Source organism: Fringilla coelebs, assembly GCF_963513975.1.
Source record: "Fringilla coelebs genome assembly, chromosome: 8".
NCBI lineage: Eukaryota > Metazoa > Chordata > Aves > Passeriformes > Fringillidae > Fringilla > Fringilla coelebs.
This window is the reverse complement of record NC_140066.1, coordinates 17111627-17130671: the sequence shown is the minus strand read 5'-3', so window position 1 is coordinate 17130671 and position 19045 is coordinate 17111627. Positions and strand designations below refer to the sequence as shown.

Here is a 19045-nt window from a genome sequence, read left to right as displayed (position 1 = left end):
ACTGTAGTCAGCCAAAGATGGAGAGCATGGGTGTCTGCTCCAGCCTGAAATGAAACATGCTCAGCACACACCCATGGCCAATGAAACAAAAGAACAAAGAATGGCAACACCTGTCAGTCACAAACAACAGAAGTTATTTCAAGTGCAGGAAAAATACCAGCTTTCAGGATAAAGCACTCTCCTACCCTCAGCAAATCCATCTGCTGCAGGTAGCTCCTCCAGAAAAGCCACGAGGTGCTGTCAAGTCCCACTGTGTGGGTGTGCAGGGTGGACATACTGACACACTAAAAACATGTTTTGGTATTTCCCATGGTGTTGGGCACAGACACAAGGCAGAGAAAGCTCCTGTGAAGAGTCATGCACTGACGTTGGAAGGGTGAAATGTAAATGCTGTTTTCTTGTGACCGGACAATGCCATGAGCCACAGACGGCGACAAGGGACTCGTGGACACTGAAATGCAGATGAGCAGGTGTGCTGAGCTGGCCGCAGAGGCCATGGGCAGGTTACCTGGGGAAATCAGGGCTAACAGAAGAGATCTGCCCCTGCAGGGTGTCCATGATGTTGCTCTGCGAATAGAGCTGCAGGGGAGAATTGAACTGCACGTGCAGCACTTTGAGTCCCGGCACCTCCACTTCCACAGGGCTGTTGGGGCAGACCTGGGCCACGTGCTTCAGCTGCCCAGGCCCCACTCGGACCTGGCTGGGGCTGGAGGAGGTGCTGTGCCTGCGCCGCAGCTCGGAGCTCTGCAGAGGGTCGTACACGGAGGCCACGGGAGCCTGCATCGCACCCACCGGCGATGGGCAGCTGCCAGCCCACGCGCCCACACGGGCAGTGGGAGGTGGGCTGTTCAAGGTTTGTTTGGGGTTTACATTGCCAAATTGAGGGGAAAATGCAGAGGAGGAAGAAAGGAAAGAAGAAAGAAATTAATGAAGGGCAAAGCCAAATACTTCAAGCCATCAAGCAGCTGTAGAATACTGTTTTAAGGACACACCACTGAATACACAAATTTACAGGCTTCTGGCTAATGCTGTGCCTCTGGTCTACGCTCCAGATGGGTCCGCACAAAAACTAAAAAGCAAGCCCTCCACTGATAAGCAAATGCATGGGTTGTAAAAGCCATGAGGAAGTGGCAGCAGGGGTTTCATTTTACAGTAAATCCCTAACACACACGTGTGGTCCCACTGTCCAGACAAAGAACGCCACCTTCACTGCTGCTCTCCTCAAAGCTAGCCATGGCATCCTACTGAGGAGTAATCTCACCACCTCCCATCCCAAACCAGATGTGCTTAGCAGTGGGGCTTCTCCGTCCCCATCTGCTTTGTGACATCAAATCCAGTGGAGATATTTGTTTTTATTTCTATATGTACTACAGCCCTGCATTTATACCACACACCCCCTAAGGATGAAGCATGGACTAGGTCTCCAGTCACGTCACCATGTGTAGTGGCAGAATCAAGTGCTGGGTTCAGACAGGCTGTGTATCTGCAGGATGCAGGATGGGGATGCAGATAAATGTCAGATAAACCCAGAGCAATGTCAGGTATGTACCAAATAACTCAGTGAAACAGATGGGCAGGAATCTAAAGGCAGCTGGAAGATTGTGTGAAGGGAGAACCTAGACATCCTGTGCTTCTGCACTGGGGAGACTACAGCGGGTTTTTAACAGCAGGCTGAGGTCCCTGGCTCTCACTGAAACCAGCAGTAATTTATTTGCTTTTGATGACTCTGTAAACAAAAGCATTTAGCGTCAAAGCCTCATCCAGAGTTTTCCCAGCATTCCTTTGCAACTTGCTGTGTTTCAGCAAGGAAAGGATGAAAGAGATGCCATGTATCCAAGATGGAGCAGGGCTGGCAATGGATGCTCCTGCTAGGAGGAGCAGAGTGAGCCACAGCCCTAGAAGGAACCCACCTCTTTGCTGATCCCTGCAAGAGAAAGGGATCAGCTACAATTTTTCAGCTACGATCTACCTGGCTTCCAGTGAGCACTCTCACGTGGAGGGGACATCAGAGCAGACTAGGGATGGTATCTCACTGCCAGATGGTCCCATCAGGTTACTGCAATGTCAGATTTCCCTTGTCCTTGCTCTGCTTTTGCCCAGCTCCTGAATGAGGCTGCTGAGTCTACCAGAAGCAAATGAAGAACAATCTGTCACCTTGTCTGCCAGCTGCAGCACTGTGACTGCCTAGAAGGGACCATGCTGCAGACTGGGCTGCCAATCCAAGGAGTTAGTTTCACTCACAGGAAAATCGTCAGGCTTGTGTTAAAAATCACAATCAGGTCTTTGTGCCCTGCAACAGCAGAGGCTGAAGTTACTTTTGCCTCCCCATTCTCAAGTCGGAAATTTAATCAAGTGGTACCAAAAGCACTGGTCTTCCAGCTTTTATTTAAAAAAATAGCCAAAGCCTTGAGGCAGTTTGATACTGCTATGCAGAGACTTAGGGCAGTTAAGCAACCTGACCGTCACAGCCAGAAAACAATCAGGTAGCTTCTGGTTTATTACCTCCAATGAAAAAAAGGGGAACTTTGAAAATCTAGGATAAAATAATGTCTTTGGTGAGGCTCAGTTGCAAACACAAAAATGAACAGGCCCTTTTAAGGTTGGGACCCTTTCCAATCTCAGACATAAAATCCCTCAAATGGAATGAATGCTTCAGCTATTTTTTAAAACTCCAGTGAAAAGCAAAGTTTGATAAGAAACCACAGAAATATGCAAACTAAGGCAGAGCCTGGCTATGAATCCCAGGCCAACTGGGAACAGGGATGGGTGTGCCTCCTGCTGGTGCCCTTCCTGCCCAGCATGGCAGCGAAACAGTGACTTTAGGAAGTGCTTGTAACAAGCTATCAGGCACCTGTTCAGACCAGCGGGCTGGTAGGTCATGCTGAACGCACGCGGAAACTGCGTCGGTCTCTGCTAAACAAAGAAACACAACAGCATTAATTCCGTGTCTGCGCCTCAAGAAACCTTCCCCACTCCTCCGAGCCCTGTCCCTGGGAACAACATCCACGTTTGTGCCTCTTCCCCTTCCGCTGTCCTGAAAGAGAGCTGTTCTTGGTTTAGCAGACGGGTACCTTCGCCGTGTGTCTCCGGAAGCCTTTCCCTGGAGGCCCAGGGAGGGAGGGGTGAGGGAGGTACTTACGGCTTGGTAGGCTCCAGGGCCCCGGGTGATGTTTTTGTCTCCACTGCACTGTTGAAGGTCTGGATGTTCTCTGAGGAGTAGAGGCCTGCTGGGCTGTTGTACTGAGCAGTGATCACCCTGGGGGCAGAAGCTGTGGCAGCAGTGAAGGGCACTGCACTCCGATTGTGCGCGCTTCCTATGTGCCTTATTTCCTGCATGCAAAGGAGCAGAGGCAACAATCAGAGGTGCTCAGGCAAGCAGGTGGATGTGACAGGGCAGCCCCACAGCCACTGCAGAGGTGGCCTTCATGTGCGGGCTCAGCGGAGCAGCAGGTGACCACAACCACCAAAGCAAGTGAGCATCCCCCAGATGGCACGAGGGCCCATCCTGGATGGCTTCTGGATCACCTTCAGGACATTTCAGTGTTGACATACTGGCAACATAAGAGCTCAGAAACACTACCAGAGCTATTAGCTCAAGGTGCCCCACACCCGGGAGCTCCTGCATGCCTACAGTAAGCTACAGGACCAACTTCCTCATGCAAGACTACAGATTTTAAGCATTCCTTGCAATTCCCAAGAGCAGGGTTGATTTCTATGGAAAACTGAAAATGAGGGGCAGAAAGAAGAGCGCTTCTCAATGACAACTGAAAGTTTGGCTTCCTTTAGATAAGGCAACCCAAAAAAGAAGGGATTTGTCATTACTACAAGTGCACAGGAGCATCTCTGCTCCTTCAGCTAAGACCAGGGTACACAGCTGCCATTGATGAACAACTTTGGAATTTCTAGACAAGAAAATCCAGAACAAAGGTGTGAAGATGACCATTGTTAATACAAAAGATTGTCCACAGGCAGTGACAGCTAACTTTCAGCAACTTCTTCAGTGTCAGAAGTACAAAATATCACCCAGATGTTCTGTGTTTGCTGCAAATTGGAGGCTTCCAGCAGTAGTAGTGTATACTTAGAAACACAGGCTACAGTCTAATAGGGAAAAGGGCAAATCCAAGTTAAATAAGACTTGAGCTAGGACTCTTCTTAATCACAGGCAGTGCTAACAAAAATGAGGACATTTCTAAGCCCTATCACCAGTTCAGCAGGCTGGGAATTAGCAGCCTTCTGGCAGAGATAACAATATCCAGGGCTTATTTCTCCCCAGAGAAGATGCTTGACCAAAGCAAGAAGAAAGTATAATTTGGCCTCACTAGAGCAGGCATAAGAAAGGACTAACAAACACAGAGGTGGCTGAGATATTGAGGGCTAAGAGATGGCACCAAAACACGATTTTTTAAATGTTTCAGCCAGCCATAGAGATTGGGCATGGCTTCAATACAGGGCTAACAGCCAATGGCACAGGATGAAAGGGGGCACTTCTCAGCCTGCTGGGTCCCAGCTCTAACACAACTAGTTCCCACTCCCACTCTAAACAGGCACTGACTTCTACAGCAATGACGTGAGCTTTTACTGCCCTATGAACATCTCACAGCACTTGTTTGCAGAGATAAAGTTACAAGATAAACACTCATTAGACAAAAAGGATGACTTAAATCCCCCTACAGATTTTTCTTTAAATCACTTTTTTGACTCCAGACTTCCTTAAGCAGCTGGCTAGCCTTCCCAGACTGACAGATGGGAGTCATCTCACTTCATGGCATTCGAATGCTATTTATGGCACCAAGCAGAGCACAGAATCCCTCAGAGAAGAGTGGCTTGGATCCAAATGCCCTCATGAGTTACAAGTCATTTGAAATCAGCGGGGTAGCTCAAGATGTTCAGGTGTGGAGTGATGAGGCTGTTCTCCCACAGCTTTCTGGCCAATACGTATGGATGTTAGCCATTAAACTTTCCCACACACTAAAGGGAAAATGACCCTGGAGTAATTAGCTAATCTCCCTTTGTTGTAATCTCATTCAAACCACATAACAGGACTTGTGAAAATAGTCCTTCCCACGGCAAAAATGTGGATTTTAGCCCGTATATCAAACCATGGGGAACAGTTATATCAGCACTAAATACACATGGTAGCCCACCATTCAGAGGCCATGGGTGGGAGAGGGTTACAGATGTGCACATAAATAGTCAGGTTCGTGAAAGACTGAGAGAGATGGTTTAGGCTAAGGGATTATATTCTTAGGTCAAATAGACTCCACCTTGAAATCACGTCACAAGCTGTGTTGAGGAAACATTTAAGCTTTAATGAAAAATTAAGGAAAGGGCAGTAATTTACAGTTTGGTTGGGTCTTTTTTAAACTCTGGTTTCCTAAGAAAGTTAGGTGTCTTAATTACATACCCAATGTGCACATGGGCATGATGAATCTTTGAATGTGTCAGCAAAGCTGAATTGAGTTTGTGTCATGGTCTGAGCCTGGTGCAATGCCAGCGTCCCCATGAAAATTCCTCCCTGGTGTTTGCTGTGAGATGTGATCACAAATAGAGCAAAGCAGGCTCCAGCTTAAGAATAAAAAAGGAAAAACTTTATTGACCTACAACTATACATAAAGAGAAACACACAGAACTCGGAATGAAAACCTTACATGTCTCCTTCCTCCTCCTCCCCCCACCAGATTTCCCATACATCCACCCTTCAGATCATCAACTCTCGATCCATCACCACCCTTTAGATAATTCTCAAATCACCAAGGAGAAAGGAGTCTCTCTTGCGCCATGGGCTTCCCCTGGAAACTCAGTTGGAACCTCTTGTGTTTCCCTGTCACATGTGGCACCACCCAGAGATCACCTGCCATCGTGACCTCTTCCTTCCATGCCCAGTGCTCTCACCGCTGTGCATGGACCAGAGCTGCCTCTAGGGTTTTCCCTTTCAAGGATGCTTTGCCCAGTTCCAAAAAAGTACAGTCCCTCACTTTTGGGACACATGTCCCCTCCAAATTTCACCCCCTGGGGGCGAGGGGTCTCGAGAACAGAGATCTTCTTCTTCTTCCCGGAGGGCACCACCACCACCCTCCTCACCCGTCGTCTCTGTTCATGCACTCCTTCACATCACATCACTGCACTTTCTTGGCTCTAAGCTTCTCCCTAAATGCAGTCTCTGTGTCACAGGAAAAATGGTTCTGTCCATGGCTATACAAGAAAAGTCCAGCCAAAGGCCGCTCCATCACCTCCTCCCACCTAGGATTCTTCTCAACTCGGCTGGCATTTTTCACTTGCACGGACTTTCATCACACTTGCCCATTTCTTGCTATTCCATCTCTATTTCTCTCCTCATTCAGATCCAGGAAGATCAGCATTTGTAAGGTTCCCATCATTCATAAAAGGGTTAAAAGTCTCAGGCTCTGCCTGTGCAGAACTCCCACGGCTGCCCTGCTGGGCACCTTCTCCCCGCCCCTCCTTCTCCTTCTCGGCTGGCCGTGCTATCAAATCTCAAGGTGGCACAGGCACAGACACAGGCTCACTCTCTCTCTCTCCTCCGGGGAGGGCTGCCCGATGGCTCTCAGGGTTCCTCCACCCTTCCATCTTGCAGGGCCTTCTCCTCCCTTCTCTGTCCAGGCCCCCCAGCCTACCTCACTCAGGCCTCGTGGCTTCCCCGCCCAGCTCGGAGCCGGGCAGGGGAGCTCTGAGCTCTTTCAGGACCAGAACCAAGAGAGTTTTCCCCGGGAGTTCTCAGCTTTTAACCCCCTGTGTTCTCAGAGGTGTATCCATGTCCTCAGTGGCCACACCAGGTGCCAATATCCAAATCTGAGCACCTATTGGTTTGACCACAGCATCCCAAAAAATCCCATGTGGAGAACAGCACAGAAGGTGAATAACTTGAGAGAATACAGACAAGTATTACAAGAGCAGTAGCATTATAAAGTGCACTTGGATAACCCAAATTCTCCAGTGCTTCCTGTTACACCATGCTGTTCTTTCTGCTCAAGCTGGGGAAGGAATTTGCAAAGAACAAGTGCCTTCATGATCCCAAGATCAAAAGATAATGTGTTCTCACTGTCAAATATATTTATCTAGGGATTTTCCAGAACTGCCAACCTAGAGCCTGTGCTGTGCAGCAGTTTTGTTAAAGCCCCAGCTCATGGAATCATATTAATGTTTAGGTTTCTCACTTACTACTGGAAAAAAAGTCAGATAAGTGACTCTCCCAAAAACATGTCCACCAGGAGGCAAGTGGAAAATGTTACAGCAAAAACCCAGCTACACTGTGCATGTGTGGGGACAGCACCCAGCTTGTGTATCTGAGGTGCCTAGGGTTTGCAGCATCTCTAAGGCTGTGGCAATCCCAGGATCAACACAAGGAAAAGGGGGCAAGCAGCATTAAACAGCATCCCTGGCTGGAGCACAGACTGCAAGAGCAGTAAGCAATGGTCTGTTTGCAGAGGAAGAACTGGCAGTCACCTAAAAGGACAGGATCTTATCCAGTCAGGACACGACCTGCTCTTTCTTTGAGAGTAGTACAGAGGAGTGTGATTAATGTTAGATCCCTTCAGAGACACCTTCTGTTGGCACCTGCAGGCAGAACTGGAAGCACTTGCCTCACTCTTCCTGCAAGCTGTGGCACTACCTCAGTCCCCTTACACCAGCCCTGTCAGCGAGCAGGGATACCAGCAGTGGTTATTTTGGTCTGAAGCTGGGGTGGAAGCTCCCAAGCTACCAGGTAGGATATTCAAGAGCATTATTTTACCACTATAAACTGATACCATGATAGTGAAATGGCTTTGTCTGCACAGTCATCAGCCTTGCTCCCCTCCTTCTTTGCAGGGGTTATGTTTCCAGAGGGCCCAGCAGAGTGACTTGACCAAGGTAAACTAGATTAGCAACTGCACAGACTTCTCTACCAGCTGCTTCTGAACTCTCACTTTGAAATTGAAGAAATTCCTTCAACAGCCCCCTCCTTATCTAAAGTTACGCCCCCATAAGAAGAAGCTCAAAATGGCTTTGGAGCACAACCCCACGTGCTCCCACTGTAAATGTCCCCATCTCACAGAAAAAAGCTATTTTTCAATCCTAAGGACAAACAGCATTTGTAGCTTCAGGTCAGACATGCACATCTTCTGCCAGATGAGTTTTCTGGGCGCTAGCTGTTAGTGGCAGCAGCCCTCTCTGGGGCAGATGGGACACAGCACTGTGCGCTGCAGGCACTGCAACACAGCCATTCCAGCTGGGTGCTAAGGGGGCCCCACTGCCACCACCACAGCAGAGAGCTGCCAGCAAAGGTGCCAGGCTGTGAGGGTGGGGAAAACATCCCTGTGCTGGGGCAGGAAGCAGATCAGCATTTCCCACTGCACCAGCTGCAGGCTGTGTCACGGGGAATTATCAGGGAAAACAATGGCCCCTTCCTCCCTCTCACATGAGGCCATCCTCAGCGACACTGACGTCCAGGCTGTGAAATCCCCACAGCTACATCAGCTGTCACTGCTGTGCCTGCGGCCAGCCAGCGGCTTGTGGCATGGGAGTCTGCTTCCTCCTCACCAACACTGCCACCACTGGACCCATTTCCACCCTGGGAACGGGGACATGCAGCTTCAGGGAAGTTCCCAGCTGTCAGTGAAGCAGACAGACAGACAGACAGACAGCCCCGGGAGAGCTGAGCTGGGACTCATCCTACGCACCAGTGGCCACCTGGACACCCTCATGGCCTCGTGCCCTGGAGCAGGTTGGGAGCACGCTGGGGTGAGGCTGGGCTCTTGGGTCCCTTCCACCCTGCAGTGACGTGGCCAGGGCCATCCTGTGCAAGGCTTGTATGGACGTCACCACCACCAGAAACAGGAAAAGTCTGGAGGCTTTTTGTGCTCACTGAGTAAACTAAACCAAGATGTGCGGGGTCAAGCAGCCTCTCCCTGTTAAGTGGGGTTTTCCTCTCCCCATGAAGGCATCAGCTGGGCCAGGCTCTCACAGGTGCTGGCCAGTGCCCGCTGCCACACACCCACAGCCCCCTGACTGCCCTGCCTGCTCCCACCCCTTCCCAGGCCACCTCTCTGCAGCCTCTGGAGGAAAGAGAGGTCAAACATGGAGCAAGGGCCTGCTTGAAGCCAAAAACTAGTTTCAGGTGTGCAGTAGTGATTTATAGACTGGCCAGCTCATGGCCACCTCACGCCGCAAACTTAAAAAAAAAACCAAAATAAACCTCAGCACCCAGACTGATTGCAGTTGCAGGGAAAAGCAAAAGCCCCCAGAGGCGCCTGGAGCAGCCAAGTGAACCAGCAAAACGTGCTGCCTCACAGGGCCTCAGAAACGTGGGATGTTTTTGCATCCCAAGTCAGAGCCCAGAAGCTCGGAGCAGGCAGTGCTGGATTGCACACCTCGAGAGCCACGCCAAGAGGAAACAAGATGAAACATTTCTCAGTACAAATGTTTGCTCAGCTCTAAGAAAACGGGCCCCTGACCAAACCTCAGAGTGTGAGAGCACTCTGGTCCTGTGGGCAGCGAAGCAGAGCAGAGACCAGCAGGAAAACCCCCAGCTCCATCCTTGCCCTTGCAAAGCCACCCAGGGAGCAAAGGCCGGCGTGTCTGGGGGGAGGCTGCTTGTGCCAAACACACAGCAACAGCTCAGGAGAGGATATCTTCATGGCAAACTTCACCCCATGCTATGTTTCATCAGCTGTGATCACAAGTATGAAGAAATGACTTTACTTTCACCTCTCCCTCTATTTTGTTTGGGGTTTTTCAGCTATGGAAGGATCTTTTGCAATGCTTTGAAATCTGATTAAAAATTAGGAAGGGTTTGGGGTTTTGTTATTGTAGGGGGGGTAAAACAATAAGACTAGCTTCCCACATCCTCTCCCTCCACGTCCCTGACACATTCCACACCCATGCAGTAATGCCTTTTAACCAAAACCAGCAGGTCGCAATATGCCAGCACAGTTCCCAGTCTCAGTATTGTTACTTTATATACCTATTGCTTCATGCATTGCCCACACATGCACAGCCTTATCAAAGGCCAAGCCAGCCACACACCCAGTTTCTATAGCCCCCGCCTGCTTCGTATCCAAGGAAATAAAATACACAAGATGGAAACAATGACATCACTCTGTAAGAATAAGGATGAACACAGGACAGACACTTTTAAGAAGCTTTGGGAAGACAGAAGTGGCTATTTCCACCATCCTAAAAATACCCTGATTAACCTTCAGAGCTCCTCCAGCTGCTAACCTCTGTCTGAAGATTATTTCCATTAAAAAAAAGTCCTTATGTTTGAAAACCCTTACATTTTGTGATTAAGAGCTGAACTATCCATCTCAAACCAAGAGTTTTCACGGGTATTCTCAAGGTCTGATGTTAATACTTGTGCCTTATTGCAAAGGGGATATACAGCCTTCAGGCTGCCAGACAAGTTTTTGAAGACAGTCTGGGTACTGACTGTCCTTGAAGCTGGACCCTCTCAGATCTTTCTCTCACTCAGCAAAAACAGAGACCTGGACCCCACTAGCATCTGTGCCTTACAAAAAAAAAAAAAAAAAACCCAACAAAATAAAAATACCCAAACAAACAAAAAACCAAAAGAGACCCTAGGTCTGACAAGACTTGTCACAGTTAGAGGATACAGAGTTTTATTGTTTATTTTATCAAGAGACAAATTCAGCCCCTTGGGTATAATTGGGCCCCAGGAACCCTGTGTGGCCCAAGATCACTAGAGGCCACGGCTGACTTGAAGTTATGCTGGTCTCTGGTCAGTATCATAAGCATTAAAATTACCTTAGCCATCACATAACTTGTTCTCTCTTGCTGTGACCACTTTTCTCGAGAGGCATTAAGCAGAAGGGAGAGACAGACGTTATTTTAGTCTTTCCCACTGTTGTGAGGAAAAGACCTTGATGGGAAAATGCCACTGAGCTATCAGCCTTAGGATCTGGGTTAGAAGTGCAAGTGAACTAACTGAGTAAATATGCTAAGAAGACTGTAATTTCCTTCCTCTAGTGTTGCCATGGGCACCAAAACAAAGCTAGGTCAGCTGCTGAGCCATCAACACCGACAAGCTGCTGCGCCTTTTGATGAAATGCAATTTTGTCATCACTCTTGCCTCAGTTTAAATTAATTTAGAAGGATAAGGATAATGGCAATGAAATAATAATAAGACTGTAGCTCTTTCACGGGCAAAGATCAGCTTAAACAATGAAGTCAGTCTTTGGACTCAGGACTTCAGGGAATGCATGGGACGTTGCAGAATGGCTTTTTATTTTCCAAAGGCAAATAAAAGTATCTCGAACGTACATTCCAAGTAAGGGAAAACACTTCCACAGGCATGATGCAGCATGTCACCAAATATCAGCCTCCAAAAGGATTACAGCAGTAAACAAATAGTCCGTTTCAAATGGAGTGAAAAACGTGTAAGCAGGGATCTTAAAATATGTAGCTAGTCATAGACAAGCTCTTAAGCACTGGTTGTTGCTGAGACAAACTGAAAATTAGGTGCTTTTGCAAGATTTTTTGCAAAGATTTAGCAGCTACATCAGTAAATTATGAAGACAAAAAGAAGGTGGACAAGCATGAAAAACTTCTAAGATGCCAAAGGTAGGAGAGGCAACACCTAACAAACCAATTCTAAGAAAGATGGTAATATATCTGAATAAATCAATTTCTACAGCAAGCGTTTTAAAGACTTTTTTTTTTAATTGAGCCTGAAGTAAGGTTATTCACATGAATGATTTTATGTCTGCGTTCAAAGGGCCATGTGCAAAGCCAATGAGAACCATCGTCAGAGGACCCTGGAGCGGGATTTAAACAAACCACTTGGACTCAGCACGTCCTATTTTCTTTGGTAAGTGAATTAGTAAGTGTTCTGCACTAGACTTTTGCCAAGAAAAGCAAAGATGCTGTTTTCACTGGCCAGCAAGTTAAAAAAACCTGAACAGCTCAGTTTTGCCTTCGAAGATTCCGCTCTACTCACAGCTTCAACCAGTCGTGCTCAAAAAATGGTATCAGCATCTTTGTGGTAAAATTCATAGCAGTTTGCCATGTTGGTATACACACACATAGCATTTTCTGCACTCTGCCATTGCTGATTTGCAGCAGGCCTGGCCAAAACCCATGATGATGCTGCAAAGACACAGCCCCAGAGGGACTTGGCCAACACTTGCCACATGCTCTGGCAGGAATCAGCATGCTCTTCTGATTTCACACTCCAAGCAGAAAGACCTCACTACAAAACTTACTTGCTGTAGTCAGCTACTGAAAAAGCAAATGGGAAAAAACTCCCAAACAATCCACCAAACAACAAACTCCACAACCTTACAACTTGATGATATTCCTGACACTTTGGCATAGCAGATTAGGATGTTCAGGCTCTGTTATGCCTGAAGACGAGTTTGTGGTTTGGAGACATGATGCATCTCCCCTCACACTGCTGAGTTTCTGTCTGAGTATGCAGCAAGTGAAGCCCTTTAAAGTTAGACCCAGTGCTCTGAACAGCAGGAAGCCCCACTCACATACACAACTGCAAATTATTTAATCTGCTTTAATTTAAAGGAAGGGAATAAGGAAAGACAAGACTTCTGTGAGTTTAAATGTTCCTTTCACACCAGGAAATAACTCTTCTAGCATCAGCCATCAAAGGGGTCAAAGCCTAATTTTCAGGCAAACATTGATTCTTAGCACAAGATTAAGACAATAGTCACTGCTCAGAGATAAGCTCTGTAACACTAATTTCTCCACACTCAGTTGTGCATGAAATTCTCCTGCTCAAGTCAGTTACAGGTTGCTACCAATAAATTCAGTTGTACTATACTTATAAACTAGCAGTATCAGGATATCTATGCAGTGGCCAGAGCTAGAATCAGGACTAAGGCTTAGGAGGGAATGTCTCCCACCACCAGCATTACTGCTAAATCCTGACCATCTATTCAGGCTGGACTGGGGGGAAAAATGTGGTGGGGCAGCGAGTGACAGGGGAGTTCAGCAGGAGTCTTCTTGCTGCAGTTAACTAAAATTAGTGAGTTACTTTAAAATCCCACTTAGGGCACGTGTTGTGCCGTATGTTTGATTTTATGGCATTTAGCTGAATTCTTGCTAATGGCTGCTTTGGAAAATTGGTCTCTAGGATTGAGTCTCCTGCTGAATTAAATGGCAGCTCTCTGCATCACTGCAGCAGAGCCCCAGTGCAGACTCTGCCCCACTCCTTTGGCAAGAGATAGCCCCCAAGTCCCAAGGTTGAAGCAGAGCCTTTCCAAAACCTGGGCTGCAGAAGCACAGACAAGACCTCAGCTCAACAGTGTGACAGACAGGTGTCACACATGGCCCCAGCTCAAATGGCTCAGTCTCACACTGTGCCTTGGCAGAGTTATGAAATACCTGGAGAATGCCACACTGATTTCTTGGGCCAAGCAACACAGAGAGGCCTGATGTGAAAGAGAACATGGACAGAGCCCAGGCCAAACTCTGGGCAGGGTGTTGCTGCACATGTGCTGCTTTAGTCTCAAGTCCTTTCCAACCAAAACAGCCATGTTAGTACTTAATTAATTGCAGAGTCAAACTAGATTTATAATCTACTTATTTTGCTAGAAAGACTCACATGGGATGTGTGCTTGGGCCAGAATCCACTGGGGCCATGTCACTGTCCCAGTGAAAATCCAGAGGAATGCCACTGCCTTTAGTGTAGTTATTTTAGATGATTTGCAGGGTAATCCTCTAAATCTAGCCCAGGTGATGCCCTTGCACAGGTTGCTGTTGTTACTACGTTTACTCGACAGAGGCAGCAGGCCAAGGAAGCAAGACTGTCAACAGGTTACAAAACCAACTTCCTAGACAGAGGCTGCATGATCTGCCACACAGATAAAAATGTGAGATGCTGGTGTATTTCTCTTCCACTTTCTCCACAGCTAGACTGCTAAGAGCTTACTGAGTAAGAGAAAAAAATCCAAACCAAACCAAGATAAAACACTGAGTGAATAATATTCCTCACCCCTCAAGTCTTTTCTCTCTATGACAACCACTGGCTTAGCACAGTAGCAATGATTTACTGAGCCACACCTCTACAGTGCCTTCTGTGCCCTGTGGTAGGTGTGAGCATGCAGATGGCAGGAGACACCTCTGACCCAAGCAGGTTACCTTAGGCATAGCAATTAGCTCTCCACAGCAGCAGGCTTCTCACCATGAGGGAGGGAGTCCAGCTCTCAAAGCCTCCAAGGGCCGCATGATCTCTTGATAGTATGGGGCATGATGAACAGAGTGGCATGTGCTCAGCTCCTTGGAGGGTCAGGCCCAGAACTTCTCTCACAGGATTAAGAGGGTACAAGAGCAGTTATTCCAGGACTTACCTGAGGCTCAGAGGCCAGATTCATCTTATAAGGATGTGTCTTTCCCTCCTCGCTTACAAGTGGTGACCAGACTTTTGCCTCTGTTCTGCAACACACAAATTTTGAAAAATTAATCTGTTTTCACCAGTGAGAACCATAATTGTTATTAGAAGACTCAAAGTTCATCAATTTCTCAAACATTTCCACAGTCTCTCACAATTCACATCAGGAGGAATCTAGACAGCCTCATTTTAGGTACACAGTGTAGGTGGCTTAGATAAGTGAGGTCTTGGAGCAAGAAAAGATCTCAGTAGTGACTGTCCTGGCTTACTCTCTGTGACTCCACAGGCAACACATCAGGCATGAGCTCCCACCCAGGCTGTCAAGCTGGGGGTTACCCAAAAGCAGAAGCTGGAGATACCCTGCAGATGCCTTAATTAAGTGGGACAATTCAGATTGCTATGTGCTTCAGCTTTTATAGGTAGCCAGGAAGAGGAATGATTCTTGTCTGTATTGACAATACAAAGAACATTTCGTTCTTGAGGTTGGACTGCCTTGGAGATAAGCTAGAAATATTTCTTCATTTGGGTCTCCCAAATTTTCTTCTTATTTATAGTGATATCCATGTTGAATAAACAGAAGCCTTTTGGAATGATGAAAAAAAAAAAAAAATCCTTGCCTGCAATGGGACTAAGAACTGAGACAACCTCATGTGACAGAGAAAGTCTACATAACCTTTACTGGTCTGTGGTCTGACCCGATTACTCACAGTAGTCTGAAACACAAGTCAAGATCCACAACTAAAACCAACTGCTTTTACCATCATCATTGTGGAATTTTGCTTTGTCCCAAAGAACGACAAACAAGTGGTGAGGAAGAAGTGGAGTGCTTGGATTTGCTTGAAATATGTTGTGGGAAACATTTCTCAGAAGCAAAGACAGTAGTTAGCATCTCAGATTAAACAGTGCCACTTTTCCCAAACTTTTGAATAGTAGGGAATGAGTGACTGCAGTATCATTGAATGAAAACTGCTGTTCAATGCTAAACATTGCATCATGCAGCAACCAGATGGCTGATAAACTCTCAGGATGAGGTCTGAAAACCATGTTCTGTCCTGTTGACAGGAGCCCTTTCTGGAATCTGGAACTGGAAATAGATGTACTTCCTAGGTATTCGTGGGTCAAGGACTTGCTATAATTTAAGTACTTAGTTAGCAAAACAGGAATGCTTCCATTGCGAATTAACTGGATAAGTGGAAAGAGATTTTCCAGTTAAAGAAGGAGGAAGAGACTAGACAAAGAAAAGGCTGACAAGGATGGAGAAACAGGGTCTAGAGCTACCCACAATATATTCAGTCTGGTGTGCACCATTCCTCTAAAATCCCTCCAAAGTCACAACATTTTTTAAACAGCCCAAACTTAGCTGAGATGCACATACATCCCAGACATTTGCTGCATAAATAGTATTTTAATATTTGCACCTAGAGGGCAGCTCAGTGGGACGAGATGGGAGGCAGCATTCTCAGCCAGGAAAGAAGTGTTTTATTGACCTGCTATTCCCTTTATTGCACTGTGGACTTTACACAGAAGAAACCTGAATGAAGGCTGCTGTGCTGTACCTCCTTTCACAGGAAAAGTACAAACACACAGGTCACCTGATACCCTTTATGGGTATTCAGATACAGCAAACTTTTGACTCTTGGTTATTGCATCCTGCAAGCCCAGCTGACACCTGACAACCCATGCCCCTCAAATGCTGCTGTCTGGCAAGCTGGGGCACACACACTCACAGCTGCATGGTACCAGAGCCACACCAACCTGATCATCATCATCTTGTCACAACAGCTACTGTTACTGGACGTCCAGCATGTCTCAGGTGAATACAAAATAGCTATTCTCTCCTTGCTTCTGGACACCTGTGCTTTAAGGTGCGTGAGGAACCAGCAATTTCACCCAGATTATGGCTATCAAGCCTCACAAAGTCACATCCATTCCCAGGATGGCTGTATTTTCCACACCTGAAGACTGTTTGCACATAGGGAAGCAGCCTGATGACCATTACAAAGCCTTATTCCTTGGAAGGGTTTGGAGATCATGTATGACCAAGTTTCATCTCCTCTGGAAAAACAGGGGACACAGCAAAATGTATGGAAATGAGACACTCAGCCAGCCAGCTATAGGCAAAGGGACATTGGCTGGAGATGAAAAAGCAGCTCAGAGAGCATTAAACATTTGTGCTGATTTCTAGCATGAGACATCCCTGTGCCAATAACTTTTGAGCTAGCATTTTCTTTCACAGCAGTTTCACAGCATAAGCTCTCAGAAGCATGAGAAGGCTTTATTCACGCTGAAAAATGTAAGCCTAGAGCAGGCCAGTGTATGAGTACAGGAACAGAAACTTCCCCCCAGGCACTTGTTTTCATCCCACTGGCCCTCAATGCTCTGAGGTGCCAATCACACAGCACATTGGTCTCCAGAAGAGAGGAGGCAATTATGGCCAACTACTGCAGCCCATGGCGGGCTTGACCAAATTTTTCTCCTTTATTTATAAGCAAGGCAAATAGCTCAAGTTTGTTCCCCAGACTGCTGCTGCTCTGTCACTGGATATAAATGGAAGCAGCAAGCTCACTCCAAGCTTTACTTTCAATCCAGTCTAGAAGTTATCCAAACAGAAATGTTAAGTAGGCCATGCATCTGTCCCTCTGAGGCAGGGAAGATAAAGCTTCCCTTTGTGTTCACAACAGCTGCAGAAGAGCCCCTCAGTCGCTCTCAGCAGCCCATTTATGGCCCCAGTGAAGCGGCAAAAGGGGCACAGCCTGGCTCTCCCTGGCTTTACCCAGCAGATCTTTCAAGGCAGGTGCCCCATCCCACCTGCAGAGCCCACAGTCTGTGGGTCTGTGGTAGAACCACGATGGTCCCAGCTCCTGGGAAAGGTTTCATGGCTCTGCTTCTTCTGTCAATGCCTGTAATACTCCTGAAGTGTGGCAGGAGGAAGACAAACAACCCCTTATGTCCACCCCTGGCCCAGGGCTCACTGTCTGCAGTGCTGGGAAGCGCGGGCACCAGGCACAGACTCAGCAGGGCAGGTCAGACCCATCCTGTTTGTATCTGATCCATGTGGTTCCATATCTCAGCCATATGAAGGAGGGAACAGGCGTCAGAGCAGACAGCTCAACCCAGCCTGGGTAACAGGACCTTCAGTTCACACCAGGCTGCTGCTGGCAATGGCTTTCTGGAGGATGTGTTCCCCACATTTGAGGGAGAAGGCCTGCAGCCAAAAAACACCTCCATGCTCCCCTCAGCAAGGCTGTACCCCGCCACTGAGCAGGGCCATGCCAGCAGGGCTGCCAGACCTGCCTCTCCCCTGGTATGGGGCTGGATGTCCAACAGCCTGCTGGGGAATCCACCCTGTCTGGTGAAAGCCAGGGGACTTTAGCATCCTTATCAGATCTCAGAAACTCCTGATAAACTGATGAATATTTATTTTATAATGTGATTTCTTATGCAAATTCTTTCAAATGAGACTCCATAAGAGAGCAACACTCAAACGGTGAAGAAGACAAAAACATGACACAAACAAGCCTGAGAATGTGGGTCAGGGAAATTAACTGCAGGCACATCTGTACACAAACTCTGTCATTTTTGCAGTTCACATTTCCATGTTGTTTCTTTACTACATGATAGAGAATAACTTAGACAGGGCCAGGGAATGAGCCACGCATCTCCTGTTTAATCCAGGCAGAAGCCAAAACCCAAGATTAGAAAGAAATTTCTCTGATGCTAGTTTGGATGCAGAGGTATTGGTAGGAAAAGAAGGAAGGAAACCACATGCAAGTCTAGTCAGGAATATGGAGAGGTATTTATGAAACAACACTTTTCAAGCAGCTTGTCTTGAGCATGACGTGGTATAAACTTTACAAGAGCCTGGATTTTGCTATCAGTGCTTTGTGTGCAAAGTTGGGCCACAGCTTCAAGGGAAAATTCAGAGCTGGAAAATGAAGGTCTAATTTTTTGTGCCAGGAACTGTGTAATTTCCATAAAGAAGAAAGGCACATCTACATTCATTCACATCTCATTTCAAGCACTGGTATGGACACAACTAAGACACTGAGTAGCAAATAGACCTCAAAAGACTGAAAAGTTTCTTGTGCAGCACAAAGTTCTTTAGCTGAAAAATGAGGAAAGACCTAAAGAATTTATCTTTCACAATCCTCTCACCAGAGTTTTCAACAGGCATTTTAGTAAAGATTAGCAAGTAACTACAAGAGCAGTCAGGCTACCAGGAAGGTACCTTTTAATCAGCTTTTTAGCTACAACAGCTGTCAAATACAGGCCCCTGGCTTTAAACATGAGTAGTCACTTTTAACAAACATCCATTAATGGACATATTCCATTTGGCAAGCAAAACTGTACTCAGGCTGCATACAGCCTCCTGCCAATTCAAACAGCAATGACAGTCACAACTTCCTGGAGACAGGAGGCCCCAAATGCAGGTCTCCATGCATGGCCCTCTTGCATTTCAGGGGTCTCTTTATACAACCACTAAAACCAAAAAGGCAACTCCAGTTAAACTTCTGTGGCTTCTTCTGTGTATCTGGAGCAGGTTCATGACAGCTACAAAGGCTAAGAGCTGACTGCTCAGACTCACACTAGCCAGCTGCAGAGCAAACTCTTACTGCCTCACCAAAGAGGCTGTAAAATCACAACAAATACCAATCTTGATATGCCAAAATTACTTTGAATGTCTCTGTT

The 19045-nt window shown here is 47.0% G+C and overlaps 1 protein-coding gene across 2 annotated transcripts in view; it reads right to left on the bottom strand.

The window, feature by feature from the left end:
- Positions 1 to 19045, bottom strand: part of PDLIM1 (PDZ and LIM domain 1) — a 44700-nt gene that overhangs the window by 8563 nt on the left and 17092 nt on the right. The window contains exons 3-4 of one of the 2 annotated variants that reach the window (XM_084210337.1): positions 14316 to 14400; positions 3140 to 3330 (exon numbers count right to left, since the gene is read on the bottom strand). In XM_084210337.1, the coding sequence (XP_084066463.1) occupies positions 3140 to 3330; positions 14316 to 14400 (276 nt within the window). Of the gene's footprint in view, positions 1 to 2851; positions 2914 to 3139; positions 3331 to 14315; positions 14401 to 19045 lie in introns of both variants that reach the window. The other variant, XM_084210338.1, reaches the window with a different exon arrangement.